The 27,315-nt window shown below is 41.8% G+C and overlaps 3 protein-coding genes and 1 long non-coding RNA gene across 10 annotated transcripts; 1 reads left to right on the top strand and 3 right to left on the bottom strand.

Moving 5' to 3' along the window:
- Positions 1-1,014: 1,014 nt before the first annotated feature.
- pygo2 (pygopus homolog 2 (Drosophila)) lies at positions 1,015-7,535 on the bottom strand. 3 transcript variants are annotated; one of them, XM_039605829.1, is made up of 4 exons: positions 7,343-7,535; positions 6,571-6,634; positions 5,905-5,957; positions 1,015-4,305 (listed from the first exon to the last, which is right to left on the bottom strand). In XM_039605829.1, the coding sequence occupies exons 2-4, from the start codon at positions 6,620-6,622 to the stop codon at positions 2,635-2,637; spliced, it is 1,776 nt and encodes a 591-aa protein (XP_039461763.1). In that variant the 5' UTR covers positions 6,623-6,634; positions 7,343-7,535; the 3' UTR covers positions 1,015-2,634. The 3 variants fall into 3 exon arrangements, with proteins under 3 accessions (XP_039461763.1, XP_039461764.1, XP_039461762.1); XM_039605830.1 differs by lacking the exon at positions 6,571-6,634; XM_039605828.1 differs by lacking the exon at positions 7,343-7,535 and having other exon boundaries at positions 6,571-7,336.
- Positions 7,536-8,308: 773 nt separating this feature from the next.
- On the top strand, positions 8,309-18,993 carry LOC116320020 (SH2 domain-containing adapter protein E). Its single transcript, XM_031739518.2, has 6 exons — positions 8,309-9,665; positions 12,076-12,202; positions 14,258-14,494; positions 14,892-15,126; positions 15,463-15,582; positions 16,300-18,993. The coding sequence occupies exons 1-6, from the start codon at positions 9,138-9,140 to the stop codon at positions 16,481-16,483; spliced, it is 1,431 nt and encodes a 476-aa protein (XP_031595378.1). The 5' UTR covers positions 8,309-9,137; the 3' UTR covers positions 16,484-18,993.
- A 110-nt stretch (positions 18,994-19,103) lies between these two features.
- LOC120435451 lies at positions 19,104-23,156 on the bottom strand. The gene is made up of 3 exons (XR_005609737.1): positions 23,029-23,156; positions 20,557-20,905; positions 19,104-20,468 (listed from the first exon to the last, which is right to left on the bottom strand). It is a non-coding gene; the product is annotated as an uncharacterized LOC120435451 (long non-coding RNA).
- Positions 23,157-23,983: 827 nt separating this feature from the next.
- s100s (S100 calcium binding protein S) lies at positions 23,984-26,792 on the bottom strand. Of its 5 annotated transcripts, none has more exons than XM_039605840.1 (4): positions 26,734-26,792; positions 25,395-25,441; positions 24,908-25,061; positions 23,984-24,715 (listed from the first exon to the last, which is right to left on the bottom strand). In XM_039605840.1, exons 2-4 carry the CDS (start codon positions 25,406-25,408, stop codon positions 24,527-24,529), a joined length of 357 nt encoding a protein of 118 aa, XP_039461774.1. In that variant the 5' UTR covers positions 25,409-25,441; positions 26,734-26,792; the 3' UTR covers positions 23,984-24,526. The 5 variants fall into 5 exon arrangements, with proteins under 5 accessions (XP_039461774.1, XP_039461771.1, XP_039461772.1 ...); XM_039605837.1 differs by lacking the exon at positions 26,734-26,792 and adding an exon at positions 26,419-26,647 and having other exon boundaries at positions 25,395-25,469; XM_039605838.1 differs by lacking the exon at positions 26,734-26,792 and adding an exon at positions 26,419-26,644.
- Positions 26,793-27,315: the final 523 nt, after the last annotated feature.

Below are 27,315 nucleotides of genomic sequence, written 5' to 3' on the forward strand. Positions count from 1 at the left end.
TGAGGAGTAGAGACATCAACAATGGTCTTAGAAAAGCCAATGTTTCTGCCCATCAGTGTGGGGAGGGTTATAAGGCCATCGCCATACAATTTTAAGTCCATTGTTCTGCACTAAGATTATTCACAAGTGCAAAACATTCAGGACAGCTGCCTGTCTTCCTACGAGCGGACGTGCCAGCAAATTTAACCCATGGTCAGACCAACAAACCCAGGACAATAAAACCCCAGGGCCTCGGTTTGCATGTTAAATGACATGATAGCACAATTAGAAAAAGACTAAACAACTATGAATTGTTTGGAAGGGTTGCCAGAAGAAAGGCAGCCCTCTAAACAGCACACAGCAACACAACTTAGGTTTGCAAAGATGGATCTGAACAGACTGCAAGACTTGTGGAACAACATCCTTTGGACAGATGAGATCAAAGTAGACATTTGGCCATAATGCACAGCATATCAGCACAACTACCTCCTACCAACTGTCAAGCATAGTGCTGGAGGGGTGATGATTTGGGCTTGCTTTGTAGCCACAGAGTTAAATATGTACCCTTCTGTATACCAAAATATTCTACAGCCAAATGTGTTCGACCTAAACTGGGCACACCAGCAAATCTACAACAGAATGGTTGAAAAAGAATGATGTTATTTAATTAATGCTGCTAAATGTAGTACAGTTTTTCAGGGGACTGCACAGTCCTATGACAACTGTATAAAGCCAATTATTTCAAATATTAAGATAATTTGCTTTAAACATTTCCCTTTTTTATGAACGTAGTAATTGGTTCTAACTTGGACTAATTAAGGGAAAAATATTTCAAGGAATCGGATTTCATTATTGCTATTTTTTCAGAATACTTGCAAATTAGTAAATTAGACATTAAAAGTGTTGAGTCACAATAGTATTAAGAATCAGTTATTCATCCATTAATAAAGGCTTAACAAAATAATCTAATAATCCCATCTGATGAAACCATTAATAAAGCCACACAAATATTAAAGAAGCACCGTTAACTCAGCATTTACAGCAACAACACTGTTGCGTTTTCTAATCATTTTAATAGAATGATTAGCAGATAAAAGTTAAAAATGGGAATAAAAACAGACATGGACAAGTACAAAAAAATCTGTCTTTACTTCAAGAGTTCAGTACCTTTCTGTTCCCCACCTGGTGTAGGACTCTCCGGTTCCTCCAGGTTCCACCAGGAGGCACCAGAGCAGAGCAAGAGCACAGCACGAATACCAGTACAAAATAAAAGGGAACAGCTGAGAGCAAGAAAAGAAAGGCAACTCGGACATTGATTAAAGAAAATTAAGGAAAGCGAGAAGAAAGAGAAACATCTTGTACTGCTCCAGAAAAGTGAAAAATGGGTATTTTTTTTCTTCGTTCTTTTGTTATTTGGTCTACTTTAAGGTCTCCTGCAGCTCAGAAACCAGAATATAAACATCAACAAATCAGACACTTACTGCATTGGTTCACATGCACCCCCCTCGCCCATCTTGATTTTTTTTTCTTTTCTTTTTTTTTTGAAAAAGGACTATGCACATCTGATATGACATGATGTCACTACTTGCTATGCCAACACCACCCAAAAGCACTGATTTCACAATTTATGATGTACTGCAGAGATAAAAAGAAAACAGCTGACTCAAACGCACTGTATAAAAACAAAACGTCATATCGTATACAACCGAGACGCACGACTTCAACTCATTATTTTGATCATTGGCAGAGTCTGCGGCATGTTCACAGCTGATGGAAGATCCAGACAAATGTTTTGTCCTAATATTTACAACTGTTTCGACAGCATGATCCTCTGTGAAGTACAGATGAAATCTCAGTCCGAGTCTCCTTTGGATTATTCAGCACTGGGTATAAAATGATACAAGAAGTAAGAGTCAAAGAGTGTGTGTGTGGATGTGCAGGAACTGTTAAAAAAAAATTCGTACCCCAGCTGACACTTAAGATTTCACAATACACATGATGCTGAGGTTTTTACACTGCAATATAGTGATGTTTTTCTCCATTTTCATTCACTTTCTTGCCGTAAAAAAAAAGAAGAAAAAAAAAGGCTAATATGTGATAGGGCAGTACTAGACTCAAGCGTTTTATAGTAAGATGCGAGTCAAATAACGTATCCTCCATTCATTTAGCCTTATTGTACACAGTTGTGGGAATATTTTAACATCACCTTCCCCGCCTAAAGTGTGTCTGTTTAAGTCGTCACCGCACCAATATGACACATGAGTGTATCGAGTAAATCACAGTCAGAGTAGGAGCTTCCGTGCCAGTCAGTCACAAACTGTGTGAGGTAGTGTGTTGGTGTCAGTGCTTTGCTGGTTGGCAGGCTAGAGATCTGAAGGACTGTGTAGTTTTAACATTCATCATGTTTTGACTCCTGTAAGAAGGAAGGGGGTGGGGGGGCAGAGGAGGAAAAATCATTTGCCGAGAGTCACTCAAAGTGCTATATATAAGCATGAAAGTCGATGAGCGCGTTTCTCTGTGTAGTGAACAAGTAAAGGGCTAGTCAAGAGAAAGCTGAGCAAGTAGCTGACAAGACACACACAGGTCATTCGGTTAGATCAGAGTCTCTATTTGTCCGTAGGTGCCCCAAATCAGTGCTGCTCTCTCTTCTACTCCTCAGCTCTCATTGGCCGCCACCAGCTGGCCTAATCCTTGGCGCACAAACACTGCCTGGATGTCCTTGGTCTTGATGCAGAAGTCACAAGCCCAAACAGCAGCACTCTCTCGAGTCAGCAGCCCATATGCTGGTTCCGTCAGGCCCGTGCAGTCGCGGTGGAACCAGCGCTGGCACGACGCCTCGCAAAGGATGGCGTCCTGGTCGTCGTGCACTTCTGCCATGCAGTGACCACAAGGGAAAATCATCCCAGAGCTGCCGAGTTTTCCAGGGCCAGAGCCGGGCCCGGTTGAGGGGGCAGCAGGGCCAGAAGGCAGGGGAGACTGGGTGTTTGGAGTTGACGTAGAATTAGAGGGAGGGTTTGGGTTGCTGCCGGGAGTGTTACCGCCATTGTTGTTGGTCATGTTGTTCTGACCTGAATTGGTGGCTGTATTTGACATGGGACCCCCAGTACCAGTAGTGCTGTTCTGTTGGTTGTAAGGGGTGGAGCCTGGTGCAGAGTTAGGTGGGGTTGACTGTTGCTGCTGCTGCTGGGTAGAGTTGTTAGAGTTAGGGGTGTTTGTATTGCTAGGGGGCTGTAGCTGACTTGGTGTTGGATGCTGGGGCTGACCTGATCCATTCAAGGGACCAGTGGGAGAAGAGTTGGGGTTAGGCTGTGGTGGTGCTGACGGAGGCTGAACAGGTGTACTGGCATTGGGCTGCTGGACATCAGAGTGGCCAGGGAAGCCACCCCCAGGCTGAGGTGGGCCAGAATTTGGAGGCGGCCCAGGTGTTGTATTATTAGGAGGAGGGCCATTTGGATTCATGTTAAGCTGCTGCTGTTGCTGTTGTTGTTGTTGCTGCTGCTGCTGCTGAGGCCCAGGTGGTGCACCACCTCCACCGAAGCTCTTTCCATCCTCGTTGCCTGGCCCCGGAGGGCTGGGGCCAGGGTAAGGGCCATCCTGTGAAGGCGGGAACTGTCCTTGAGGGGGCATTCCTGGCAAACCTCCCACCATATTGCCACCTGGGCCACCACTCATGCCTCCCATCATGTTCATCCCTGGACCCATGCCTCCTCCCATGGGAGGCAAGGGCCCTCTTGGGCCTCCACCACCAGGTAACGGAGGGCTGTTAAATGGGTGCCCACCCTGTCCGTGCTGCTGTGGAGGCATCCCAAATCGAGGGTGTGGTGGCCCCCCTCCTCCAGGTCCTCCCATACCTCCTGGGGACAACATGGGATTGAATCCTGGCCCTGGATGCATGGGTGGACTAAAGCTGGGTGGCATATTGAACTGAGAGGGGCCACCAGGAGGGAAGCCACTCGCTCCTCCTCCACCTCCGCCGCCTCCACCCCCACCACCTCCAAAGCCAGGCATTCCTCCAAAACCTAGCTGGTGGTGGGGTCCAGCATTAGACGGAGGGCCGAATGGGGGCCTCCGTCCAGGCTGGCCACCGCCCGGTCCTCCTGGTCCTCCCATGAAGTTCATACCTCCAGTCATTCTGCTTCCACCTCCATACCCACCTCCTCCGCCGGCACCTGGGCTGGGAAGAAATGGAGCACCACCTGGTCCACCTGCCCCACCAGGTCTGGATGGGGATGCAAAGTCATCATCAAATGGGTTGGAGGCGACCAGATGGTCCACCATGGGGGTAGGAGGGGGTGCAAACTCAGTGAGGTGGGAGAAACCCGCAGCCTAAAACAGAGAACAAAATACACAATGCATTCTGAGACCAATTATTTAAATTCTCAGTCTAATAAATGTTTAGGTCAACCTGTTTACTGAGAAAATTCTCTTTAGTGTAGCAATGTAAACATAGTTTTGTGAAAAAGTATTTGTTCCCTTACAGATTTATTTTTTGAATATTTTTCACACTTAAATGTTTTAAATCATACAAATTTTAATATTATACAAAGATAACTCATGGAAATACAAAATGCTCTTTTGTTTTTTTTTAAGTTATCACCATTAAGTGTTTGCGATAACTGGTATTGAGTTTTTCACATCACATGTGAAGGAATTTTGGCCCACTCTTATTTGCAGAATTGTTTTAATTCAGTAACACACAAGGCAAGGTTTTTGAGCATAAACAACCTGTTTAAGGTCATGCTAAAATACCTCAGATTCAAGTACAGACTTTGACGAGGCCACAAAACCTGTTTTTGACCATGCACAACAGCAAGAGGTGGACCTGCTGCTATGTTTTGGGTCATTTTCCTGCTGCATAAGCAAAGTGAGCTTGAGTTTCAGGGCATGAACTGATTCGTGTTTTGTGGTTCCCTAAATTATGCCAGCTTCTCCAGGTCCTCGAGCAGCAAAGCAACCCCAGACCGTCACACTACCACCACCATGTTTTTCTGCTGGTACAATGTTTTTTTTATGAAATGCTGTGTTAGTTTTACATCAGATGCAACAGGACTCAAACTTTCCAAAACAGTTTGTTTCATCAGACCACAGAATACTTTCACAAAAGTCTTTGGTCTTTGAATCATGAACTCTGACCTTAACTAAGACAAGTGAGACCTGTAGTTCTTTAGATGGTGTTCTGGGTTCTTTTCTGACCTCCTGGATGAGTCATTGATGTGTTCTTGAAGTAATTTTGGTAGGCCGTTCACTCCTGGGAAGGTTCACTCTGTTCAAAGTTTTCTACATTAGTGGATAATGGCTGTCCACGTGTTTCACTGCAACAGGCTGATAGATGTCACTGACTTTGTTTCTCAGCTATTTCTTTAGATCATGGCATGATGTGTTGCTTTTAGATTTTTTTTTTTTGCCTACTTGATTTTAGAACCAGGCAGGTTCTATTTGAGTGATTTCTTGATTCAACAGGTTTGGCAGTAATCAGGCCTGGGTGTTGCTGGAGAAACTGAACTCTACGTTCCAAAATATGCGGTTAATGACATTGAAATAATGATTTAGAATTAGTTTTTGTTTGTTTGTTTCTTTCTTTGTTTTTTAATACAATTCCAGCAGACATTGGCTAGCTTTGTTCTCCTAAGAAAAGAAATCTCTTAAAAACAGCATTTTAAATTTAGTTGGGTTATATCTGTCAAATATTAAAATTTGTTTAATGATCTAAAAATGTTTGCATATGGCAAATATGCAAAATATATATATATATTTTCCACAGAGATTTCAATTTTTCACGGCACTGTAGATCACCAATAACTGTTTAGGTTGGAGAAACCTGCATTTAGCTGAGACTGAAAAAGTCACTTGAATGAGTGACGAAACGTTTCTCCCACTCAAAACGTTACGTCCAGATAAACAGAATCAACTTTTAACAGTTTTTACCTGAGCCGTGGATTTCCTTGCCTTTTTCTTCTCCGGGCTCTTCATCTGTGAAGCTGAAAAAGAAAAACATGAAAGGGAGGGGTGGAAAGATGGAAACACCATAAGTCACAACAAACACAGCATCCATGTCTCATGCTTTTGGTTCACCACCACACAGTAGCAGCATCACATTTGGATTGGCCAATACCCCTTAGTGACAGATTGGAGCAGCTTTAGACCTAGGGCCTCTTTGTCAAGTCCAACAGTTGAGATGGATTCAATGATGGGACATAGACTGGCATGAGGACAAGATGCTAAACATCCAGGCGTTATCATCACCAAGGTTATGAAGCCTTGAATCGCAAATGACCCAGGCAGACCAAATGACCCAGGCAAGAGGGAGAGAGGCCGCAAACAGAGGCAGAAGAGGTAAGGTCAATGAGGGAGACAGGAAAAGACGAAGACATGAGAACGAGGAAACGGAATTGAAGGTACATTGATAGCAAGATAGACATGAACCCCGTTCACAGATCCACTCTGTGAGAAACAGCCACCACCGGAGACAGTCGTGAAGTTTACATATGGGGGAGGCGAGAAGGGATTTGCTAACAGCACCAGTGCAGCCCATTGCAGCGCAGTAATGGATGATTCCGATCTGATTTGGAGATGGGTGAAATTAATTCCTACCTCTGCTTCGTTTTCCTTGTCCCGCCTGTAGTCTCCCCGAGTCGGCAGCCATTGGCTAATATGACTGTCGGTGAAGTGGCAAATCACCGTTCATATGCAAGAAAAAAAAAGTTAAAAATGACGACGTCTTGAAAGCTATAGGGCGACTAGGTGGATTCTGCCTTCAGGTCATGTCAGTAACGCTACCATTAATATCATCACAACATAAACTGGCACTCAGTGGTAACTAGATAAGCTGGCCCAGGTCTGCAAACTCCTTTCCAGCTGCAAATCTTTGGCCACGGTGTCTGTCACGCCGGGTTTTTGGTCACCAAATCACCGTCAGTTAAGACTGAGCACGTTCACGTTTTTTTGCAAGCCAGTTTCTACTAGCTGAGTGAAACTGGTTGCTTGATACCTGGCTCTGCTTGCCAGTACAAGCAGCAAGTTACAGAGCAACCCCCTCCTTCTCTCTCAATGATCACTTACAGATGTGTAGCTATGACCAGCTAGCTAACGCAAGCTAGTTACTACCTTGGCTAACTAGCTAGCCACGTTACTCAGTGTGGCTAGCTAGTAGCGACAAAAAATCCGAAAGCGTGGTTCAGCTTTCTACATCCAAGTGTGAACATATGCACTCAATTTCACTCATCAAAGCATTTATGACTTAAAGAAATCGGTTACGTTTTTGAAAAAAAAAAGCTGTTGTTTACTTTGCTAACATTAGCTTACTAGCTAACGTTAGCATGCTACTAATAGCCATCTTGCAGACTGTCTTGGAAGCAAACTGTACCCTTTCTCCGTTGCTCGCTCTGCTGTCCTTTAAATTGAAAATCTCTGGTGTGTCATTGCCAGCAAACCAGTCGTCACACGGTGTATGCTTGTTGGTTTCACCATTCAACTATAATTCATTCAAAAACGCAAATTTTGCCATAATTATCATGGCCTTCTATCGCAACCGGACAAAGAGGGATAAAGCGAGAGTATCGCGCACCGTGGAAGGTTACATCTCAAAACCAATATGGGGGTGTCGAAAGGTATCCGTAAAAACTATAAAGCGTACGTATATGAAATTCTCTTAAAAGACCACTCGTATTGCATAATATATGAGAGTTTAAGATGATGTATTAGAAGAATTATCACTATTATCCTCGATCACCTTATTATTTGAATCTATAGAATATGTACACACCTTTGATTGACGTACATGAAGCGGCCCAGAACGGACCATTTTCAACGATACCCTGTACAGTTAAAGTAGTGATGCACATCTTAAGTAGAAGTTGTTAATTAAGCACGTTATTAAGTGGCATATTGATGATCATTCACAAATATTGTATAAAAAATACGGATACTTTGAATGCAAAAACCATTATACAGTTCTGTACATGACCTACTGAGTGGGGAACCGCATAGAAAACCAACACAAATCCAGTTTATTTGCCACAGAAATTATACGAATAATATTTTACGATTTACCTGAGGTCACATCTTCACAATAACTGTAACTTTAACTAGGTTAAAAAAAGCAAGGGTCAGCGCAAATATTTAAAATAAAAAATATATATCTGTCAGAGGGATCGTTTTGTGGAGTACTTGGGATGATAAATTAACCCTGTGGTGTTTACATTGTGTAAATAATAAAGAAAAACAGTTCAAAAATCACATGGTTGAATTCAGTTCTTGTTTGTCAATGTTTATGTATATAATTCTTATTTTTTTTTAATAAAGATTAAATGTTAATAATGACCTAAATACAATATCCAGCTGCATCTGTCAGTTTTATGAAAAGAAAATGTATAAATGGAAGTGTCACTCTGCACTGTGAAAAGCAGAATCTATAATAAAAACACAATTTTATGAGGCATTTATACTGATGTTGCTTCATTTCCATATTAAAATAGAGGTCTTTAAAATAAGGCCTATAAGGAATAATTAAAGTGTCACTGTCCTTGTTCGGCTACCTGGACACATGACTCTCTAAACTCCTAAAATGGATATTCTTCCACGCTGTCTACAATTAAAGGCTTATCACCGCCTACCATGTCCTGGCTCCCCCTTCTAGACCTCAGATACCCCCTCCTTTCCATACTCTAGGCACATCCAGGAGGGTCAGTGAAACAGTGGACAGTTTTTAAACTCAGAAAAGCCACCCTGGGAATGGGACCACAAATCAGAAGCAAGAAAACCCTGACATTCTTTCGGATCATCCCCCTCCGGAGACCTCTCTTCATTCAAAGGGAATAAACTTTTCCTCAGAGTAGAAAAGGGAACAGTTTTAAGAGATCACAGATGGGATAAAATTGCGGTATTTGTTACTGCCTGCCAAACAGGCATGAGAAACTTTTTTTTTTTAATTCGAAATTGAAGATTTAAGAATAGATCCATTCGCTTACACGCTTTTATGACATGCTTTAAACTGAGGTGAGGAGATCCAGTCGACACAGGCTGTATCCTAGAATAAAGCAGCGGAAGTCTTTTGTTAGAAAGGCTGTGATTTCTAAAGGTGCGTCTCTGGGGCCCTGGTGTATGGAGATACAAAGTGCCGGAACAGGCAGAGAGGTTTGGAGGTTTCCATCCGAGTTACAATGGCAAAGTGGTTCAAAGAGTTCCCCATGAACCTGAAGAATGGTGCCGACAGGATCCGCTCAGTCTCCGAATCAGGCACGCAGCCGAGAGCCAATAAACCAGGTCTGGTGGCGAGCATCGGTACCAAAGCGCCGGCCTCCAAAACGGGCCATCGTAAAAACTCCTCTGCGGATAGCACGGGCGGAGGAGGAGGAGTAGGTGGAGGAGTCGGGTCTCTCCTGTCCGGAAGAAATCGAAAGAACTCGGCTATAGAGTTAAGTAGAAACGGCGTGAGCTCTCCGAAAGATGGGAAAGTGTGGGACAACCTCCTGTCTGGGAAAAGTCGCAAGAACTCCAAAGCAGAACCGGTGTTTGATGAGCAGCCCAGATCCATTAAGAGCTCTCCGTCTGCCCACGCATACATCAGTCGGCTGATCAGAGTGGACAAGCAGGACAAGAGTCCCAGCTTCAACAGCGGTACCATCACCAGCGCAGTGGCACCTGAGGCGGAGAAAGCAGCCAAAGAGCCAAAGAGCAAAACAGAAACCGTAAGTTTCCCTTTCAGATTTAGAAGGTTTAACCCTCCCTGTAAGATGCCCCATCAGATAAATACTGCTTCTGGGATATGGATCTTTAAAAAAACCCGTCTGATTTAAATCGTATTGTTGTGTAGTTTGAAAATAATTGGAAAAGAGTGAAGACTAGCTAATTAAAGGAGGTCACCCCCCTGATTATCATTTAAAGGTGCTGCAGCTGTTGGTTCATTTAGATAGATAATAATTGTATCCAGAGAAAGAATATATTATTTCGTTATTTCATTAAAGATATTCCTCTGTGTTATATCCACTTGTTGCTTTTCAGATTAAGATTGCACACAGACCTCTGATGGGCCTTCAGAACATTTATTTTATTGTATTAAACAATAAATTATAAGAATTAGTTCCAACTTAACTCATAAATTACACCAGTGATCCACAATAATATAAAAAATAACATCTGCTTACTGTGTTTGTTTGTTTCTGTACTTTATTCAGCCTAATCATACTAGTATAATAAAATCTTATTATATTCTGAGTTCTACAAACTTTTCAAGCAGTTGTGGAATAACTTTAACTGGCACGGATGTAGCAGCAGTGAATCAAAACCATCCGTTTGCACCTTGTAAGCAAACTCTACACTGAGAGTGAGAGTCATCAAATCTGTTGGCAACAAAGTCGGCAGGATCCAGTCCAAGCTCTGAAAATTGATATTATTGTTTTGTTTTCTCCCATCCCCCTTTGTCTCTGCTTCCCATTGTGTCCTCTCCTCCTCCTCCTCTCTTTCCGCCTCTCTCTCTTTCTCTTCCTCTCCACCCCTCGCCCATACGCCCATCTTCCCCACCTTGAAAACAAAGCTGTGGTCAGACGTGAGGCCTTCACCTCCCTCTTGTGTATGTGATATAGCTCAGTGATGTCCTTTTATTCAACTCCTCCCTCTCTTTTACTACATTCATCCCATCCCTCCAGTAATGGCTATCATGTTATAAAAAGCAGAGGTTACTTGATACTCAGGCGCTAACCAAAGTGCCCTCCAGCTCAGTTTAAAAAACCCCCACAGAATCATAGAAAAGTGAGGGAGGAGATGGTGAGAAAAAAAAATGACATCATTTGCAGTTGCTGCTGGGTTTGATCAGTCAAGTTCTTGTAGTTCTTGTCTTGCACATCTAAACTTTTGTTCTCCCATTTAGTGAAAAAATGATGCCTTTTCTTCACAGGGAGGAAGAATATAAAACTTGATCAAGGCTTAATATGTCTGTATACTTGTGCTGTCATCTGCACTACTTTGTCCTGCTGGATCCTTCTGAACTAAACCCCTTAACAGCTGTTGGTGTGCTCATTTACACTCGGCAGGCTGAGTTTTTTCGCCTTTATTCAAACTCCAAAGGCAGCTGGAAGTGATTTTAGGGAGGCAGTTTTTGCAGCCTGCCATTGTCTCTCATGGCTTGTAAAGTAAACAAGAAATTCTGTGTCACTGATAAGGTGACAGGACACTCGGGTGTGATTGATGCAGCAGAATAATTGAGGTTAAGTAAATGTGCAGAGACAATAGACTTCAGTACATGTGTAAAACAAGGCATTAAATATTCTTCTAACTGAAGCCTGTCTCGTTGTTTACTGCAGTTAATTTAGTACCTCGTTCCCAGTGTCCTCAGGGAAGCTGAGACTATATTTAGCACAAGAAAAAACATCTGGAAAATGCTCAGTTTTTTCTGCTTATCTTCAAATTTTAGGATCTGGTGTAACTTTTTTCTTTGTATTAAATATTTTATGCTGAAATCTGTTCTTATTAAAAAAGGAGTACTATAAAACTTTTGTTCTGCCAAAAGAAAAAAAAGGCTCTGACAGGATACAGTGTAAAGGGTATTTTTCACTATTTTTGACATTTTATAGACAAAAAAAGTATTACAATGGCTTCAAGGCCAACTTTTAATGAAAGCATTGTTAGTTTGAGCTGTATTTCATGCTAGAGATGATGGATGACATTATATTTAGCACCTGCTATAAGATAAGTCAGATGTCCAGGGTGTACCCTGCCACTCTCTGTCTAGAAGCCGAGTGAAGTTTCAGCTGCTCGCGACCCTGAACCCTGACATATACTTCTACTTCTTACACTTGCTGATTGGGCATTTTGTTATTATGTTGTTACCTCTGACTCAGGTTGGTGTGTCCTGTTCATTCAGCCCGTCCAGCTTTCTTGATTATTGATAGTTATAAATAGACCAGCATCCCTTAAATGTTCTAATTGTGATCATCAGCTGACAACATTTCTGCATTTTCTTTGTCTATATAAGATTACTGCTTGGGCTTTCCTACAGTTTTTCCTCGACCCTTCTAAAACTTTATTCTGAAAACCTTATTTTGTGTTTAAAGAATCTAATTATACATGAAAAAAGAATAATTTCACTGTGTTTTTAACCAGGTCATTATCCTTGAGGACTATGCGGATCCTTTTGATGCTCAGAAAACCAGAGAGCAAAGGGAGGCAGAGAGGGTTGGTGAGAACGATGGCTACATGGAGCCGTACGATGCACAGCAAATGATAACCGGTAAGACTTTGATCAGGATGCTCTGGTCTTTACTACCACAGGGTCCTCCTGTGACTGACAGCATTCCCATTTTGAGTCTCTCCAGGCAGCGCAGTGAGAACATGAACTCACTCCCGTAGCGCTCTCTCTGTACCCCATCTGGACAATGGGTGTAGTTTCCTGTTCCTGCTTCCTCTTTCCTGCCTCTGTTTCCTGGTACTATTCATTAAAAAGGAAGTTTGCCCTCAGTGCGCTCCCCCTGCATTTCTGACACAGTTTTGTGTAAACCCCCATATGGAGCTGTCGGACCATTAATCAAAACTTCCCAGCGTCAAGGAGGACTGGTGACCAGTCGTCCAATCACATGCTCCCCTGACCTTTCCTTCCATCAGTCCATTGTTTAAACTGAAAGAGTTACTCACAATAGCCCGCTGTGAATGAGAAAATGTTTTATTGCTGTAGTAGCTTCTAGTCTGGTGAGTGGCTGTGCGACTTCCACACCTCATCAGAGAAGTCTACTGAGGATGTGATGATGTGAATGAGTCAGTTTAAGAGTCTCAAATCATACTGAGGAAGTAAGCAGTGCACAATACTGTGACTCAGTATACAGCATCTTTATTAATCTTTATTTGGCAGCTGATCTCAGTGACTAGAACAAAATGTATTACATAGATAGAATAAATAATATTATATTAATGACTGTTTTACAATTATTTTACATCTAGTCGTGATGTTGCTTTATTTTATGAAAGTGTAATAACTTTCAACCTTGCTCTAAAACGCAGCAGGACTCTTTGCAATAATAACCTTTTTCTACTCTTTTGAAAACGCCTTAAGCTGCCTTAATGGGTTTGTTGTTGTGAATTGGCACATATGAATAAACCTGAATTGAAATCACTTTAGATTTTTGCTTGTTGACACTGACATAATAAAATAAGAAGACATCAAGATTCAAAGATTTAATTATTCTTTATTGCACATAACAAATCTCTGTGTAGTAGTTCTCTGCTTTAAACACAGACACACAATGAATAGATATACACAATACATTAAAAGGCAGCATTGTAAACTTGACGTAAAGTGCAGTTGTCCAGTGCATGTCTCTGTGTTTTAAGGCATTAGATGTGTTAAAGTTTTGTGAGTGAAGCCTTATTATAGTTTTCTGTTCTCTATAATTACAACAATCACAAACACATCAACCAGCTAATACAGGTTTTCCTGACAATAAAACCAGATTACTTTTAAACTATATTTTCATATTATCTCAATAAGGAATAATAAGTAATGAAACACGATAAATGTCACAGAAATCTGCTCACTTTATTTATCTGGGGGATAAAAAAATCTGCCAGTAAATCAGACTTTGAAATCAGCAAACCACCAAATAAATTGCTTGGGTTCTGATAATGATGCTCTGATATACAGCAGCAGTGCAAAAATTGCACTTTTATTCCTAATTTATCCAGTTAGCACAAGTAAGCACCCAACAGCTGCCGAGGAATGGACTACTGGAATTAGACTAGCAAATAAAATGGCTGTTAAAATGATGTTTATAAGGGTTCATTATCAAATAGTGACAGTTATGGTTACCTTAATGAAGATTCAGAACTACACTGACATGTGTTACATTATAATTAGAAGCACTCATTAAGAAGATGAACTTGGAAAAGAAACTGAATAATCCATTCAAATAAGTGGAACATATCATAAGTCATGTTATGGACCAAAATCTATTCAAATGCATCTTATTAGCATTCATTTATGGATTAAGGATATTTACAGATTAGTAGTTGTAATGACAAATGATTAAGAATGAATATCTATGCCCTTCTTGATGTGTTTTTGTGGACTTCATGGTCACTAACTGTGGCAGCAGTGACTGCTTTTATTTAATTATTTTGGTCCAGAAATTTGATGGTAACTGCTCCGAGTGTTTTTTCGGTCTCCAGCCCGCAGCTGTGGCCATTCACTGATGCCATCTTCTTTATGCAGCTACTGGAGGTGATGCATCACTGCAGCCTTCCTCTCCAGGTTCAGGTGCTTATGTCTGTCATCTTTTAATCTCATGCTTTCTAGAGATCAGACGTCGAGGATCTAAAGACCTGCTAAAGGTGTGTGTGGTGATGGAGGGGAGTGAGGGAACAGCGGATGAAGCTCATCCTGCCCCCGTACAGATCTATGACATCCCATACGAGGGAGGTGGTGACAGCGAAAAGACGGCAATCACGCGGCCAGAGCTGGACACTCGTCCCTCCACTGAGTACGAGCTACCCTGGGAGTGGAAGAAGGAGCATATTGTTAAAACCCTATCAGGTACAGTAGAATTTATTCATGTCTTTTCATACTACAGCCATGCAATTAAAGCCAACAGCAAGAAAAAACAAACAAAAATAACATACATTTCTGCATCTGTGCACTCCTGAGTAGACTTTGCTCCACTTTTCAACCAGTTTCTTTATTGAAACAGTGTTTCTACAACCCAGCTAGATAAATGTGAAATATATTTGCTCAAAAGACCAGCCAGCACTAGCCTCACATTTATATTTTATTACTGCATAGACCAACTGCATACTGAAAAGCATCATGTAGCAGCATCAAAGTCTGTGTTATCATTTTATATTGACAGGAGGCTTCTGCACCCAGTTCAAACCGCAGTCAGCTGTTTCTTTACATAAATTCTTATCTTCTCGTGGTGCTCGTCTTCCCCTAGCACAGTTTGACAGCTCTGATCGCCCCGCCAAAGATGAGACGCCTCACCCTACACTTACTAGACAGCCCCAACATCCGCCAGCCCAGCATCAGCATCAGCATCGGAGGCAGAAAAGCTGGACCCAAAAGATTCTGAGATCCTCTCTGCCAGCCCTGCTGCCATCTTCTACCTCCAGCAGCAGCTCTGAAACCGAGGCCTGCTCCGTGGACCCCTCCCTGCCACTGGAAAAACAGAGGTGAGGAGGTTCTTATGTACTCGTTGCACCAGAATAGTAACTGTTTCATTTTATTAATGTGAATCTTGACAAATGAAGTGAGGCAGAATCAGAGTTGTACCTCACAGTGGGGAATCTTCCTCATAGACACACATAAAACATTTTTCTCCAGGAATTTCATGGTCACAGTGTGCATCTGTTTCTTATTCTGGCTATAAATCTCACTCCAGAGCATTAATAAATTGTAGTGTTATGTAAGAGTAATGCTCATTTCCAAGGAGTTGCATAAAATGAGGACCTACACATAATCAGTTGCAGATGAAATGACATCTCCCTCGCTCCCACCCTCTGTCTCAGCTGGTACCATGGCTGCGTGACTCGGCAGGAGGCGGAGTTTCAGCTGCACTCCTGCAAAGAGGCCAGCTTCCTGGTCCGGAACAGCGAGTCGGACAACAGCAAGTACTCCATCGCCCTCAAGTGAGTGCAGTCTGAAAGTGCATTGACACTGTGTGGAGAGCTGAAATGTTGCTTACCTGAATCATTGATGTATCACAAGATTAAAAGAAGTAAGCTAAAGAGCTTCATGTATATACTTTAATTAAGCTTTTTAAGACTGTTCAACGTTTTTGCTTAAAATCATATCTTTATATGTGAGCAGTATGGCTTCATGTTGAATATAGAGCTACCAGGGAGGAGGAAAAGAGAAGCACCTCAGAAGATTCATGGATGTACTGAAGGAGGACATAGAGAAGGTTGACAAAAGAGCACAGGGATAGGGTGCAATGGGGGCAGATGATCCACTATGGAGACTGAAAAAGGGAGCAGGCAAAAATATGCAACCAGTAAAATAGTCTTACATATACACATGAAGCTGATTTATAAGTAAATATATCCAAGTTACACTTCATATGCAGGATACAGATATTTTTATTCGGATTTTATATTTCAGTAACTAATTTGAAGCTAAGATTCCCACTTAAAGTGCAAAGTTGAACAGGGAAGAGAGACAGACTACTGCTGGTTTTGCCCATCTGTTATCAGTTTTGGATGTTCAGCAGCGCAGTCAAATCTTGTTTTCCTTTTCCTCTCCTCTGTTTGTGTTTGTGTGTGTGTGTGTGTGTGTGTGTGTGTGTGTGTGTGTGTGTGTGTGTGTGTGTGTGTGTGTGTGTGTGTGTGTTTGTTTGTGTGAGTCAGGACCAGTCAGGGATGCGTTCATATCATTGTTGCCCAAACTAAAGAAAATGGCTACACCCTGGACCAGAGCAGCTGCGTGTTCCCCAGCATCCCAGAGGTGGTGCACCACTACTCCACTCAGCGTCTGCCTTTCAACGGAGCAGAGCACATGACCCTGCTGCACCCAGTGCCTCGCATCCACTGACTCAATCATAACTTAGCTTGACTATGCAAAACAAACACACCCCTGGATGTGAGTAAGGGAGAAGAAATGGTTCCAAAAAGCAATCAAAACATCAGCTCTGATTTCAGGGAACTATCATCCATACAGCAAACTAACCCTGCCTTATGTGGTGTGTTTTTTAATTATCTTTATTTCATCACCAAATTGACTGCGAAAGTCTCCATATCTAAAATTTACAATTGGCTGCTTCCTTTATTTCACTTTGATGTGCAGCTCATGCAAAACATCCATGCTGCTGTTTTGCATGTGAGCAAGCTCAGCAGGGACGATGGGGCACTTTTACTGATAAAAAAGTCACTTGGAGTTTGTAAACACACAAGATGTTTTAATCACTCACTATGTTTATGACAAAAGCTACAATGTGACACAGTCTGTGAAGCAGAAAGTACTTTTGCGATGGAGACCTAACATTTCAGTTCAGTTGGCTCTCTTTCGCCCTCTAGTGGAGCTGCTGGGACATTGTACCAAATTCCTAACAAAAAGAATTCTCCACACACAAAAACCCATGCACATAAGCATTTAATTCCACTTACAAAAATATGAACAAAGCCCATCTATTTTATGTGTATCATCTTAATGCATTCCTAATTTATGATTGTATGCTTGTTGGTTATCTGTAACCACGGTGCCTTGAAGATTTCCACTGTGTTACTGTGAATGAGGGTGTTGTTTCTGCTGTATTATCTGCACTGTGAAGAGTTGGTGATTCACCCTGGTGCAATGTGCTTGAAGACATGAAAGCTTTACAATAGTTAGAGCTGACGCTGAATTTTAATGTCTGGGTCCAGCTTAATGAGACTTTTGTGGGAGCACGTGTAAAGGAGTTCTGCATATTACTGTGATTTGTGGTAAGAAAACTTTAGATAACATTTTTTAATATGGCCCACGACTGACGGTGTAATTCACCTATAAATGAACAGAATTTAGAAGTTACAATGTAATTATATAAATCTACAAATTCTTAAAGTTAGGTACACTAGAATATGTGGGAACCAAGTCAGGTTTTTACAGAAATAAACAATAATACTGTAACCTAACCCTTACGTGATTTTAAGGTGTTATACACAATGAAGACACTCCCACTTTCTGTACACTTCCTTTGAAAATTATTGTTGATCAGTGATTGTGAAAAAACAAACAAACAAAAAAATAGGTTAGACTTGGCTTCAGGGGCGGATATACAGGGGGGTGGGGTGGGGCAACTGGCCCCAAGCTGTAGAGCCTTGCCCTCCTTTTATGTCTTTAAAATACTTGTAAAAACTAATTGTCTAAAATTACCCACCTAAAAATTGTCTTTGTTTTCTTAGAAGAGATAATGATACAATAAATAGTTTTAAAGTGTTTTTGTGGATATTTTGTTGACTCCATTAACAAATATGGGATTTTCACTACTTCACTGAAGAGTTATGAGCCACCCTGCCTCAATCTCTCGCCCCTCATTTGCCCCCCTATGTAAAATTGTGTAGATCCGCCACTGCTTGGCTCCACAATTAGGTCACATAGATCTGCAAGTTGTGTTATTCATGTTTTCTTGTAAGATTGTAAGCAAGAAGAGTCTTTATCACATTTTTATTGGTAAAATCAAAAGACATTTAAATAATGGAACATCCACAATACACATCAACATAAGGAACATTCAAAAAAGATGCAAACAAAGAAAAGAAAAAGAAAGATACAAATGTAAAGTGGCAAGGTTATTCCACTCCATATTATGACCTCCCAAAAAAGATGGGGGAAATATTGTTTTGTTTTTCTGTAAAATTACCATGAAATTACACTTAAAATCACTTGCACAGTATTTTAATTTACTTATAGTATTTTTACATATCTTTGTTTCCTATAAAAATCTGACTTGTTACTCCCTTATATTAGTGTGCCTACTTTTTAAGTATTTGTAGGTAAATATAGTTACATAGTAATTTTAAATAAAAGAAGTGAAATTCCATTTAATTACAGGGCTCCTACAGTAAAAGTGCATGAAAGAAATGCCAGTCTCGTCTCTGTTTAACATTCCCTTGTTTCTAATGCTGCTATCCCTCAGGTGTAATGCCCTCTGGTGCTAAACGGCAGAAGCACAAACTGGTGACTGTATTATATTCACTGAATTCTTAATGTGTGTTTCTTCTTGCATTCTAAATCTAAAATATTTGGCATCGTGTCTTTACTCTTAAATGCTGGAATTCATTTTTGTACCACTTTGATCTACAGCTCAGTCTCCTGTTAAGCTGTCAGCTGACAAGAAAATACAGTCCTTCCAAAGGTTACATTTGGCTTTATTATACATTTTTGGAGGTCTGCCATTAACATGTCTCTTCAAAGATTTTATGGGAGTTCAGTTCAAACAGTAGTAATCCGAGGAGACACACCTGCTATACATTTCATTCTTTTTTTTTATTAGTCTCTTTTGATATATGAAAACCTATTGTGTGAACACTGTAGAGCAGATTATAATAAAAGGTCCTGAATCTCAATGCTGGATATCCCCTGTGAGCCTGTCTCTGATCCCAATAAATCAGCAACATAAACAGCAGAATGTGAGGGTATTTGTGTCAGTGATGCGTGCGCTGAAAGACAGAGAGAGATCAAAGTGTCCCAACATCCCAGAGGAGCCGAGTGACTGAATGAGGGCATTTTTGAGCACAATGAATCTTTAAATGTGAGAGATTGATTGTGGTTTCAGCAGTTTGATAATTTACCTGGAAGTTTAGTACTCTGTGCTGATAATGAGGAGACAGAATAATATTCCAGGTTAAGGGCAAAAGTCCAGTGGGGAGTTCAGGTGAGTATCATGTTAAGAACAAACGGCTGACGTGAATGCAATGAGCACCTGGCATGTGCCGTGTGTAGATCTAAGATAAATGCAGTGCTAAAAACAGACAAAGAGGTAGAGTAGTATCATTACAGCCATGTCAAGGACACTTAATGTGAAGGGGGAAAAAACAGGAGCAATTGACACCATCACTCTCTCATTCCCTCCTTTTCTTACGTATCATTCGCCCCTCTCCTTTACCTTCTTCACCCTGTCGGTGTTATTTGAGGTTGTCTCCTTGACTCTCACGGAGGACACCGTCACCGTGCGTGATGCCAAGAGTTTGTGCTTTAGCTCATTAAGGAGAGCCACAAGTTGGGTTTCATTAGTCCTAATATGGAGATGACTTTCAGCCTTCTCACGAGTGTTGTCACGTCATGGATATTTGTTTGCCGTTACCTGTTTAAGCAGTTCATCGGTGTCGGGTGACTTACGTAGCACGTTTTTTAACCTGCTTGGCTACAAAAATAAACCTGTTTTGTTTTTTTAATGTTCGCAAAACCACACAGAGATTATTTAATTATATAAACTAACAATATTTCAAATTCTGAAATAAATGCAAGAATATAGAAATAGAGGCTTTATCAACAAAACATACTGAAAGATGTCAATCTGCAGAAAAATGATCCTCGTGAGCAACATTATTTGTGTAAATCTCTCTTATAAGATTTAGTACAGTGTTCTCAAACTTTGTACCTCAACTTAGTCACAAGATAAATCTGTGGGGTTGCGAGATGATTGAAAAATTCTTCCTTTCAGACTTTTCTCCATCTTGATCTTCTTAGCTTTAACTCTAAAGTGCTCTTTGTGTGTGCGTGGTCAAGTTGGTGGTTTGTAATACACTTTTAAAGATTATTTCAGAAGAAGTAAGAATTGTAATTTAAATGGTCATGCAAAAGCATAAAAAATTCCTGAAGTTCAATTAAAAGAAACAAAAAGCACCTCAGAAGTTGAGGTAATGCCCTTTTCATTAACAAAGCCTGCTCTTTATGAATGTAATCCACTTGCTTGCTGACTTCTTTCTGGCACTGTGCTGCACCCACAAGGTCTCCCTGCGGTCTTCTATCAAGATGGATTTCATGAAGCGGAGGAAAGCAGGCCTTCTCAAATTCTACCCAAGAGGGGCGGGGGATACACCTGGAAAAGAATGAATCGTCAAATGATATAGACCTGGAGCCACCTATGCTACTGTATACTCGAATGACTAATTTTAGTTTGCTCTCACATCAGTGCCATCAGGGCTGTCATGCAATCGTTGAGCCCCTCTCAGGCTTGCATGACAGCCTGACATGATCGCTTCAGGATTCGCTGCCTGATGGACAGGGTGGCTTGACATCTGGGTGTCGCTTGACCTGCTCTGTTGGTAACCGAAGTGTTCCTGCAGGTCCTTATCAGATGCATCAGACTCTGTGCCAGAGACATGGCCTGGCTTTGTAATGCTCATCTCCTCTCCTCACACAGGATGCACCTGCCATGCGGAGACTGTTGTCTTTAAGTTTAAATCAGCTCACCTCACGAGGTCAGGCGTGCTCTTAGACACTGTTTGCAGGATGTCTCCACGCTGTTGTTCATCCCTGTGTGGTTGAAAAGGTCATTTGACTGAGAATTAAGTAACTGCTCCGAAGCATAACTCATGCGGCATGTCTGTCTCACCCTGATTCACAGCTGATAAACCTCAGCTACAAGCCTATAATTCACCGGACAAACCCAGGACTGCTCTCAATATACGTATAAAACAGAATCGCAGAGTTAGGAAAAGTACTTTTCATGTGATGCATGTTGTTCTCCTAAGACTTCTGCACTAGTACACTGCTCAAAAAATTAAAGAAAAACTTCAGAAAAAGAAAGAAAAATCACAGTAGGAAAAAAATGTTGGATATCTATAGTGACATGGACACAATAATGAGTTAGGAGTGAAAGGATGCCGTATTGCTTGATGAAAATGATAATTATCTACATACAGAGGCCTGGATTCAAAGACACCACGAAAATCAAATTGAAAATGATGCAGGCTAGTACATTTTGCCGAAATTTTATTGCTTTTATGAATGGCTGACAATGATGGGGCATGCTACCAATGATAGAACAGATGGTTTCCTGAGGAAGTTCCTGGACAGTCTGAGGTGCAACCTGGTGGAATTGGATGGACCGAGACACAACGTCCCAGAGCTGTTCTAGTGGATTTAGGTTAGGTGAACGTGGGGGGCAGTCAATGGTATCAATTCTTTTATCCTTTAAGAACTGCCTGCATGTTCTCCCACATGAGGCATTGTTGTACACCAGGAGGAACCCAGGACCCACTGGACCAGTGTAGTATCTGACGGTGTGTCCAAGGGTTTCATCCATTTCATCCTGATATCTAATGGATATGGATATGCCCCCCCAGACCATCACTGACCCACCACCAAACTGGTCATGCTGAACAATCTTACAGGCAGACCCTTTCTTGTCTGTCACATGTGCTCATAGCGAACCTGCTCTCACCAGTGAAAAGTACAGGGTGCCAGTGGTTGAAGCACCAATTCTGGTATTCAACGGCAAATTCCGATCGGGCTCCACTAGAGGACACCGGGCCTAAGGCAAAGTTTGTTTCTGAGTGTTTGATCAGAGACATTCACACCAGTGGCCTGTTGGAAGTCATTTTGTAGCTCATCCTGTTCTTCTTTGCAGAAAGGACCAGATACTGGGCTTGGTGATGGGTTAAGGACCTTCTACAACCCTGTCCAGCTCTCCCAGTGTAACTGCCCATCACCTAGAATCTACTTCATCCACTTGAGACTTTGATGGGAGATGCAGCAAACCTTCTAGAAATAACATTTATTGATGTTCCATGTTGGGGGACTTGGACTTTCACTTCATGACTCTGACCCTACTCAAGTGCAAAACTAGTGAAAAACAGTCTGAAAAGACGAGCAGGAAAAAAAAATGTCAGTGACCTGTTTTGAAGGTTGTGTCGTTGTTGCCACTCCAGCACACTTGTTGTTAATTTCATTAACACCAAAGCAGCTATAACTTTGGCACTTTTACCCAAGTAAAATATATGACGTGTGCCCTCCTTGTGTGTTGCAGATTGACTTGACTTGGTATCGCAGACTTGTACAGAAAGGCAAGCAGAGCTGACAAACCAGTTTGCTTCACTAGATTCAGGTGACAAACAAATCAAACTAAATTCCATTTCAGGATTTTGTGCTGCCTGTCTTTCACATGGAATAGTGGCTTTCCTGCATCTTGTTGCTCTCGCTCTCGACATCTTTCTCTTTCTACCCTTCCTAGAGTTTTACAGTTATTTATTTGAAGTGACTATAAACATTTACAGGCAGTTTCCCTGACACTGATTAACTCAAATGCTCAAAGCAAAAAGGAAGAATTCAGTAAAGAGCTTCACTAAAGCTTTGAAATGTGCAGCATAGAGGGAGAATATTAGAATTACAAATTTAATTCTGCAGAATTAGGTCCACTGTTATGATCTGTATATTTTTTTCCTTTTTTCCCCCTTGAATGCTAGATCCATGTGTGTGTTGTACTGCAAACTTTTCTCTTATTTACTTTCCTTACTGCAAGTGGTTGAAAGTAATCATTGCTCTGGAATGAAACAAGAAAAGTAGTAAACAAGACCGTTAACAGCCATTAAAGGTCGTTTGCTTTGCCTCGGGCCAAAACAGGTTAACATTTACACACGTTGTTTTGAAATCATTACCTGTTTGCGGGCTCCGCACCTCGAGCTCAAATATTCAAACCGACCAACCAGAGGACACCTCTGGAAAACACAGAGGGCTGAGGAATGAAAGCGGATCGCTTAAGCCACGCCCGCTGACGCACTGCTGACCTGGAATCAGTTTCTTAATATTGCTGAAGGTAAGAAGAGCAGGTAGTTGAGCTCATCAGTGTCCAAGCACAATTACACCTCCAAGTGAAATCCCTCAGTGGACTGAAAGGAGAGGTTCTAATGTAACTCATCTGCTTTGTGTTTCCTCTCCAGCCATATTTTAAAAGTGACGAGCAGCTGCAAAAGCCAATGAGGTGGAAGAGGACGTGTTGATTTACTGATCTATGTGTGCGTGCGTGTGTGAGAGAGGGACAGTTAGTGTGCTCACAGTCACAGCAGCTTGAGCATTCCTCTGTGATTATACCACCACTTTCCAACTTACATACTTGACTGATGTATTTCATAAATTGGATCCATTCTCTGGCTTTGCTGTCCCTCTTTTCATTTACACACACACACAGGCATATGCACAAAAGCACTCATTATTTTTGCCTCACACTCGCTCTTTTTCTTTCTCTCCTCCCTCTGTCTTCCTCTTTTGAAGAAGTTTTCTTTGCACTTCCAAGTCAAACATCTGGGTCAGCTTATATCTAGTGGAACAAGACTTGCAGGATATTGTTGGCAGGATGTGTGAGCTGGAGCAGTTTACTCTGTGGGAATCCCCAATATACAGATACACACAGACATGCATAAACACACACACACAGACAAGCAGCACTCACAAAATGTCAGTGCTTACACTCGCATTTAACTTGATTTCCAGCTGCCACATGTGCCGGAGAATGCTTTTGTGACAAATGATAGATTTGTACTTTTGCATTGTAAGAGTCCGCTTATATTTTCAAGTACGTGACACTGCAAACACCACGCTTAATATTTGGTTAAATGCCATGTTTAATATTTTGAAAAGATTACAAAAGCAAAAGAGAGGGGACAAATCGTAAATATTTTCAAGACTGAGTACATACGCTGGTATAATCTGTAACTTATTCTGTGACTACATATATGTTCTCAAGTTGTTCACGTGCAAGACATTCTCAAACATCCCCAAACTTCCTGTCTTTCCCGTGCCTTATTAAATCTAAGGGACTGCTGAATTTGAGTTAGAAGAAGCTGAAATTAACCCTGTCATGTATATAAAACTAGCCACTGCTCTGAGAACAGTGCAACTAGCTCCGGATAAGCTGTGGTATGAGAAACATTTGCAGAAGGAAAAACACTACTCCTCCTAAATGCTCCGTGTTCTGTGAAACCATAAACTAAAGCGCTGGACCTCTTCCCTCGTGTGTAGCTGTAGTGTTTACATATTGCATAAGACAAAAAAAGAGAAGCCATTGCACTTCTGTCCTCTATCTCCTCTCCTGATTTACAGTTCTTTTACACCCTCTCCATCTCACTTTTCTCCCCCCCCTCCTTCTTTTGCAGTGATTCAATCTTTCTTCTGCGCTGACTCGCCATCTTTGGGTTTGTCGTCTGTTTTGTACTCCAGGAAGAAGTCGTTGCAGGCGACTGTGAGGGCGCCCATCAGAATGATGAACTCGGTGAAGTCCACCTCCCCGTCGTTGTTGGCGTCCAAGTCGTTCATCACCTTCTCAACTGCTTCATTATCTTTGGAGCTCTGTCAGTGAGGAACAGAGAGAGAGACAGGCTTAAGAATGTGTTAGGTGTTATGCACGTGCGTCTGTGGGCATACATAACTGCACAGGCTTGTTCGTTCTTGTGTGTCTGAGGAGATGAGTTAATATCTTCACTTGCATCATGCATATTTGTAAACTGTATTAGTGTGTTAGTGTGCAAACCACATTATTACCCCTAAGTAACTCCCCAGCTCCTCTAGTAGCAGCTCCTTCAGTTCACCCCGGCTCAGAGTGTACTTGTCGCCTTCCTTCCCTGAATACTTGTGGAAGGTCTTTATGAGCATCTGCATGGCACTCTCCAGGTTGGAACTGGGCTCCTTGGACATGCTGGAAGGGGATTCAAGTAAAGAGGTCAGACTCTGCCACATAATGCCCGCTCCAGCCCCAGCTGCATGTGCGGTCACATAGCAGTCAAGGGTGAAGCCACCTCCATAAGAGTGATAGTTGATGGATGGATGGATGGAAGGAAGGAAAGCAAAGCTGAGAGGTTTTTCCCATTTTCTAGACATTGGGTTTAATAATACTCTGCATGCATTGCAGAGTCTACTAAGGTCACTATATGTGTGTGTGTGTAACCTTAGTAGGTTTTACATTTCAGAGGTTTGGGTGGAAAGATGCAGGATAGCTTTGGGAAAGCTTTTTTTGAACAATCTTACACACATTGTGTCCGGCATCGTGGAGCTTCTTGTGCTGGACTCGTGGAGAGACTGTGCACACACAGACACAGATAAGTCACTGTCAATGAAGCATGAGAGTGATGGGTTTTCCAAAAACACAAACCCCCCAAAATAAAACAACAACAACAAAAAAAGCACACTCTTCATTGTTCATTGTTCTTTGATCCTTGGGTTATCGGTGTTGTAAGCTGAATTGGTAATGCATGTACCAATTAACTCCACGGCATCAGCAATGAGTGGTTTCGATGTAAACCACATCTCCCTATTTGCTGATCCTGTAACAAGTCTTATCATTCAAATGGAAACCACAAGTGAAACACAACACTTGCCTGGTAACGACATTTAGAAACTAAGGGGGCAAGTAACCTGAGGTGCCAGCATATACACTAACTAGTGCATACAGATGAGGGACTTCAATTCCATGCTTGCTAAGATGCATTCAGCTTTTGGCCCAAAGTTTAAAGTTCAGGGACCTATTAACTGGAAAACAGTGTGCAGAGCTGTGTTGATGCTAATCCTTACCACACGTAACACCAAAGGGCACAATCAGTCTGCCATGCTCCCCTGTGCATGATTTATTAATTATCATCTCTGACAAAAGGAGACAGGGATGTTAATGTCAGTCACCGGTTATTGCTTCTCGTCATGCTGCAGAGCATTGTACCAGAGAGGTCAGAGCTGCAGGCAGCACAGACAAAAGACGAGGCCAGTGGACACCAAAGCTGGCTCACTGGAAAATCTATAGGGGTCACTGTCTCACTGACTGGCACAATACAAAAGGAAGCCATGGAGACGGAAATGCTATCAGTGACACAGGAGTGAGTATGGTAATAATGCATATGTATGAAGTTATCTTAACGATGAAACAATATCCGCGTTGAGTGATGCATGACGTTAAATATCTCGAGTTTTTAAAAAAGAAAAAGATAATCAGCTTAATGGAACAAGACATGCTGAGACTAAAAGATTTGGTATGTCCAGTATGTTCAGTATATTATCTTTCCTACCGGTGCTCTGCTGCTCTGCCACAAATCCCTACTGGCTTCGCTTGTTTCCATATTTCACTGACGTGCAAATTTCCTGTCATGCTCCTCTCAAAGCTTGCACATCAGTGGAAAGCCAGCAGTGCTTTGTCCAGACAAAAAAGTCACCAACTGACTCACGCAGTTTGTTTTCCAAGTCTGCTGCTGAGTGCCCACTATCCGTTCTGCACTAACGGCGTTTGAGTATTTACTTCGGCTGTGCAGCTGCTAAAACACTTTACAAAGAAACTTTCATCGGATACAGAGGAGAAAGTCCAAAATCCAAGCTATCCGTCTTACCTGAGCACTGATGGAGAGCCTCCTTTGTCTTTGAAGAGGTGCAGGGGACAGAGCCAAGGCGGAGATGGATGGGGAGAGAGTTTGCCAGTGGCTTAAATATCACCTGTACCTCTCCCTCCTCCTCCTTAACCCCCCCCCCAACCCCCAACTCCCAACTCCTTCACCCACTTACGTATACTACTTCAGTTTCCTTTACATCTATCTATCTCTGCGCAGGTGTTCAACTCCCCTCCTCTCTTCATCACATATGCATACAGTCATGAAAAGGAATTTATATAAAAACAGCCTCAGATGAATAACGTGTGATATATTACACTGTATCAGTATTTAAGACTAAATCAAAATGCAGAGGCAGTGTGTAAAAAATTAAATACACCCTATGATTCATTAGCTTATATAACCGCCTTTAGCAGCAATAACTTGAAGCACTCGTTTTCTTTATAACTTTATCAGAGAAATTTTTCTTCTTGTCAGCGTTGCTTCAGTTCATTGAGGTTTGCCGCCATTCGTTTACGCACGGCTCTTTTAAGGTCCTGCCACAACATTTCAATCAGTTTGAGGTCGGGACTTTGATCTGTCCAT

Source organism: Oreochromis aureus, linkage group 22, assembly GCF_013358895.1.
Source record: "Oreochromis aureus strain Israel breed Guangdong linkage group 22, ZZ_aureus, whole genome shotgun sequence".
NCBI lineage: Eukaryota > Metazoa > Chordata > Actinopteri > Cichliformes > Cichlidae > Oreochromis > Oreochromis aureus.

Bases quoted from the DNA above. Each gene is read 5' to 3' on its own strand.
- pygo2 (XM_039605829.1), bottom strand. From the start codon at position 6,622: ATGGCTGCCGACTCGGGGAGACTACAGGCGGGACAAGGAAAACGAAGC. The intron at 5,958-6,570 runs GTAGGAATTAAT...TTTCTTTTTCAG, and splicing joins ACAAGGAAAACGAAGCAGAG to CTTCACAGATGAAGAGCCCG. The intron at 4,306-5,904 runs GTAAAAACTGTT...TCTCTGTTTTAG, and splicing joins CAAGGAAATCCACGGCTCAG to GCTGCGGGTTTCTCCCACCT.
- LOC116320020 (XM_031739518.2), top strand. From the start codon at position 9,138: ATGGCAAAGTGGTTCAAAGAGTTCCCCATGAACCTGAAGAATGGTGCC. The intron at 14,495-14,891 runs GTACAGTAGAAT...GTCTTCCCCTAG, and splicing joins TATTGTTAAAACCCTATCAG to CACAGTTTGACAGCTCTGAT. The intron at 15,127-15,462 runs GTGAGGAGGTTC...CCTCTGTCTCAG, and splicing joins CTGCCACTGGAAAAACAGAG to CTGGTACCATGGCTGCGTGA.
- s100s (XM_039605837.1), bottom strand. From the start codon at position 26,498: ATGACAGGAAATTTGCACGTCAGTGAAATATGGAAACAAGCGAAGCCA. The intron at 25,470-26,418 runs GTAGGAAAGATA...CTTCATTGACAG, and splicing joins GGCAGAGCAGCAGAGCACCG to TGACTTATCTGTGTCTGTGT. The intron at 25,062-25,394 runs GTGTGTAAGATT...ATCCCCTTCCAG, and splicing joins TCCACGATGCCGGACACAAT to CATGTCCAAGGAGCCCAGTT.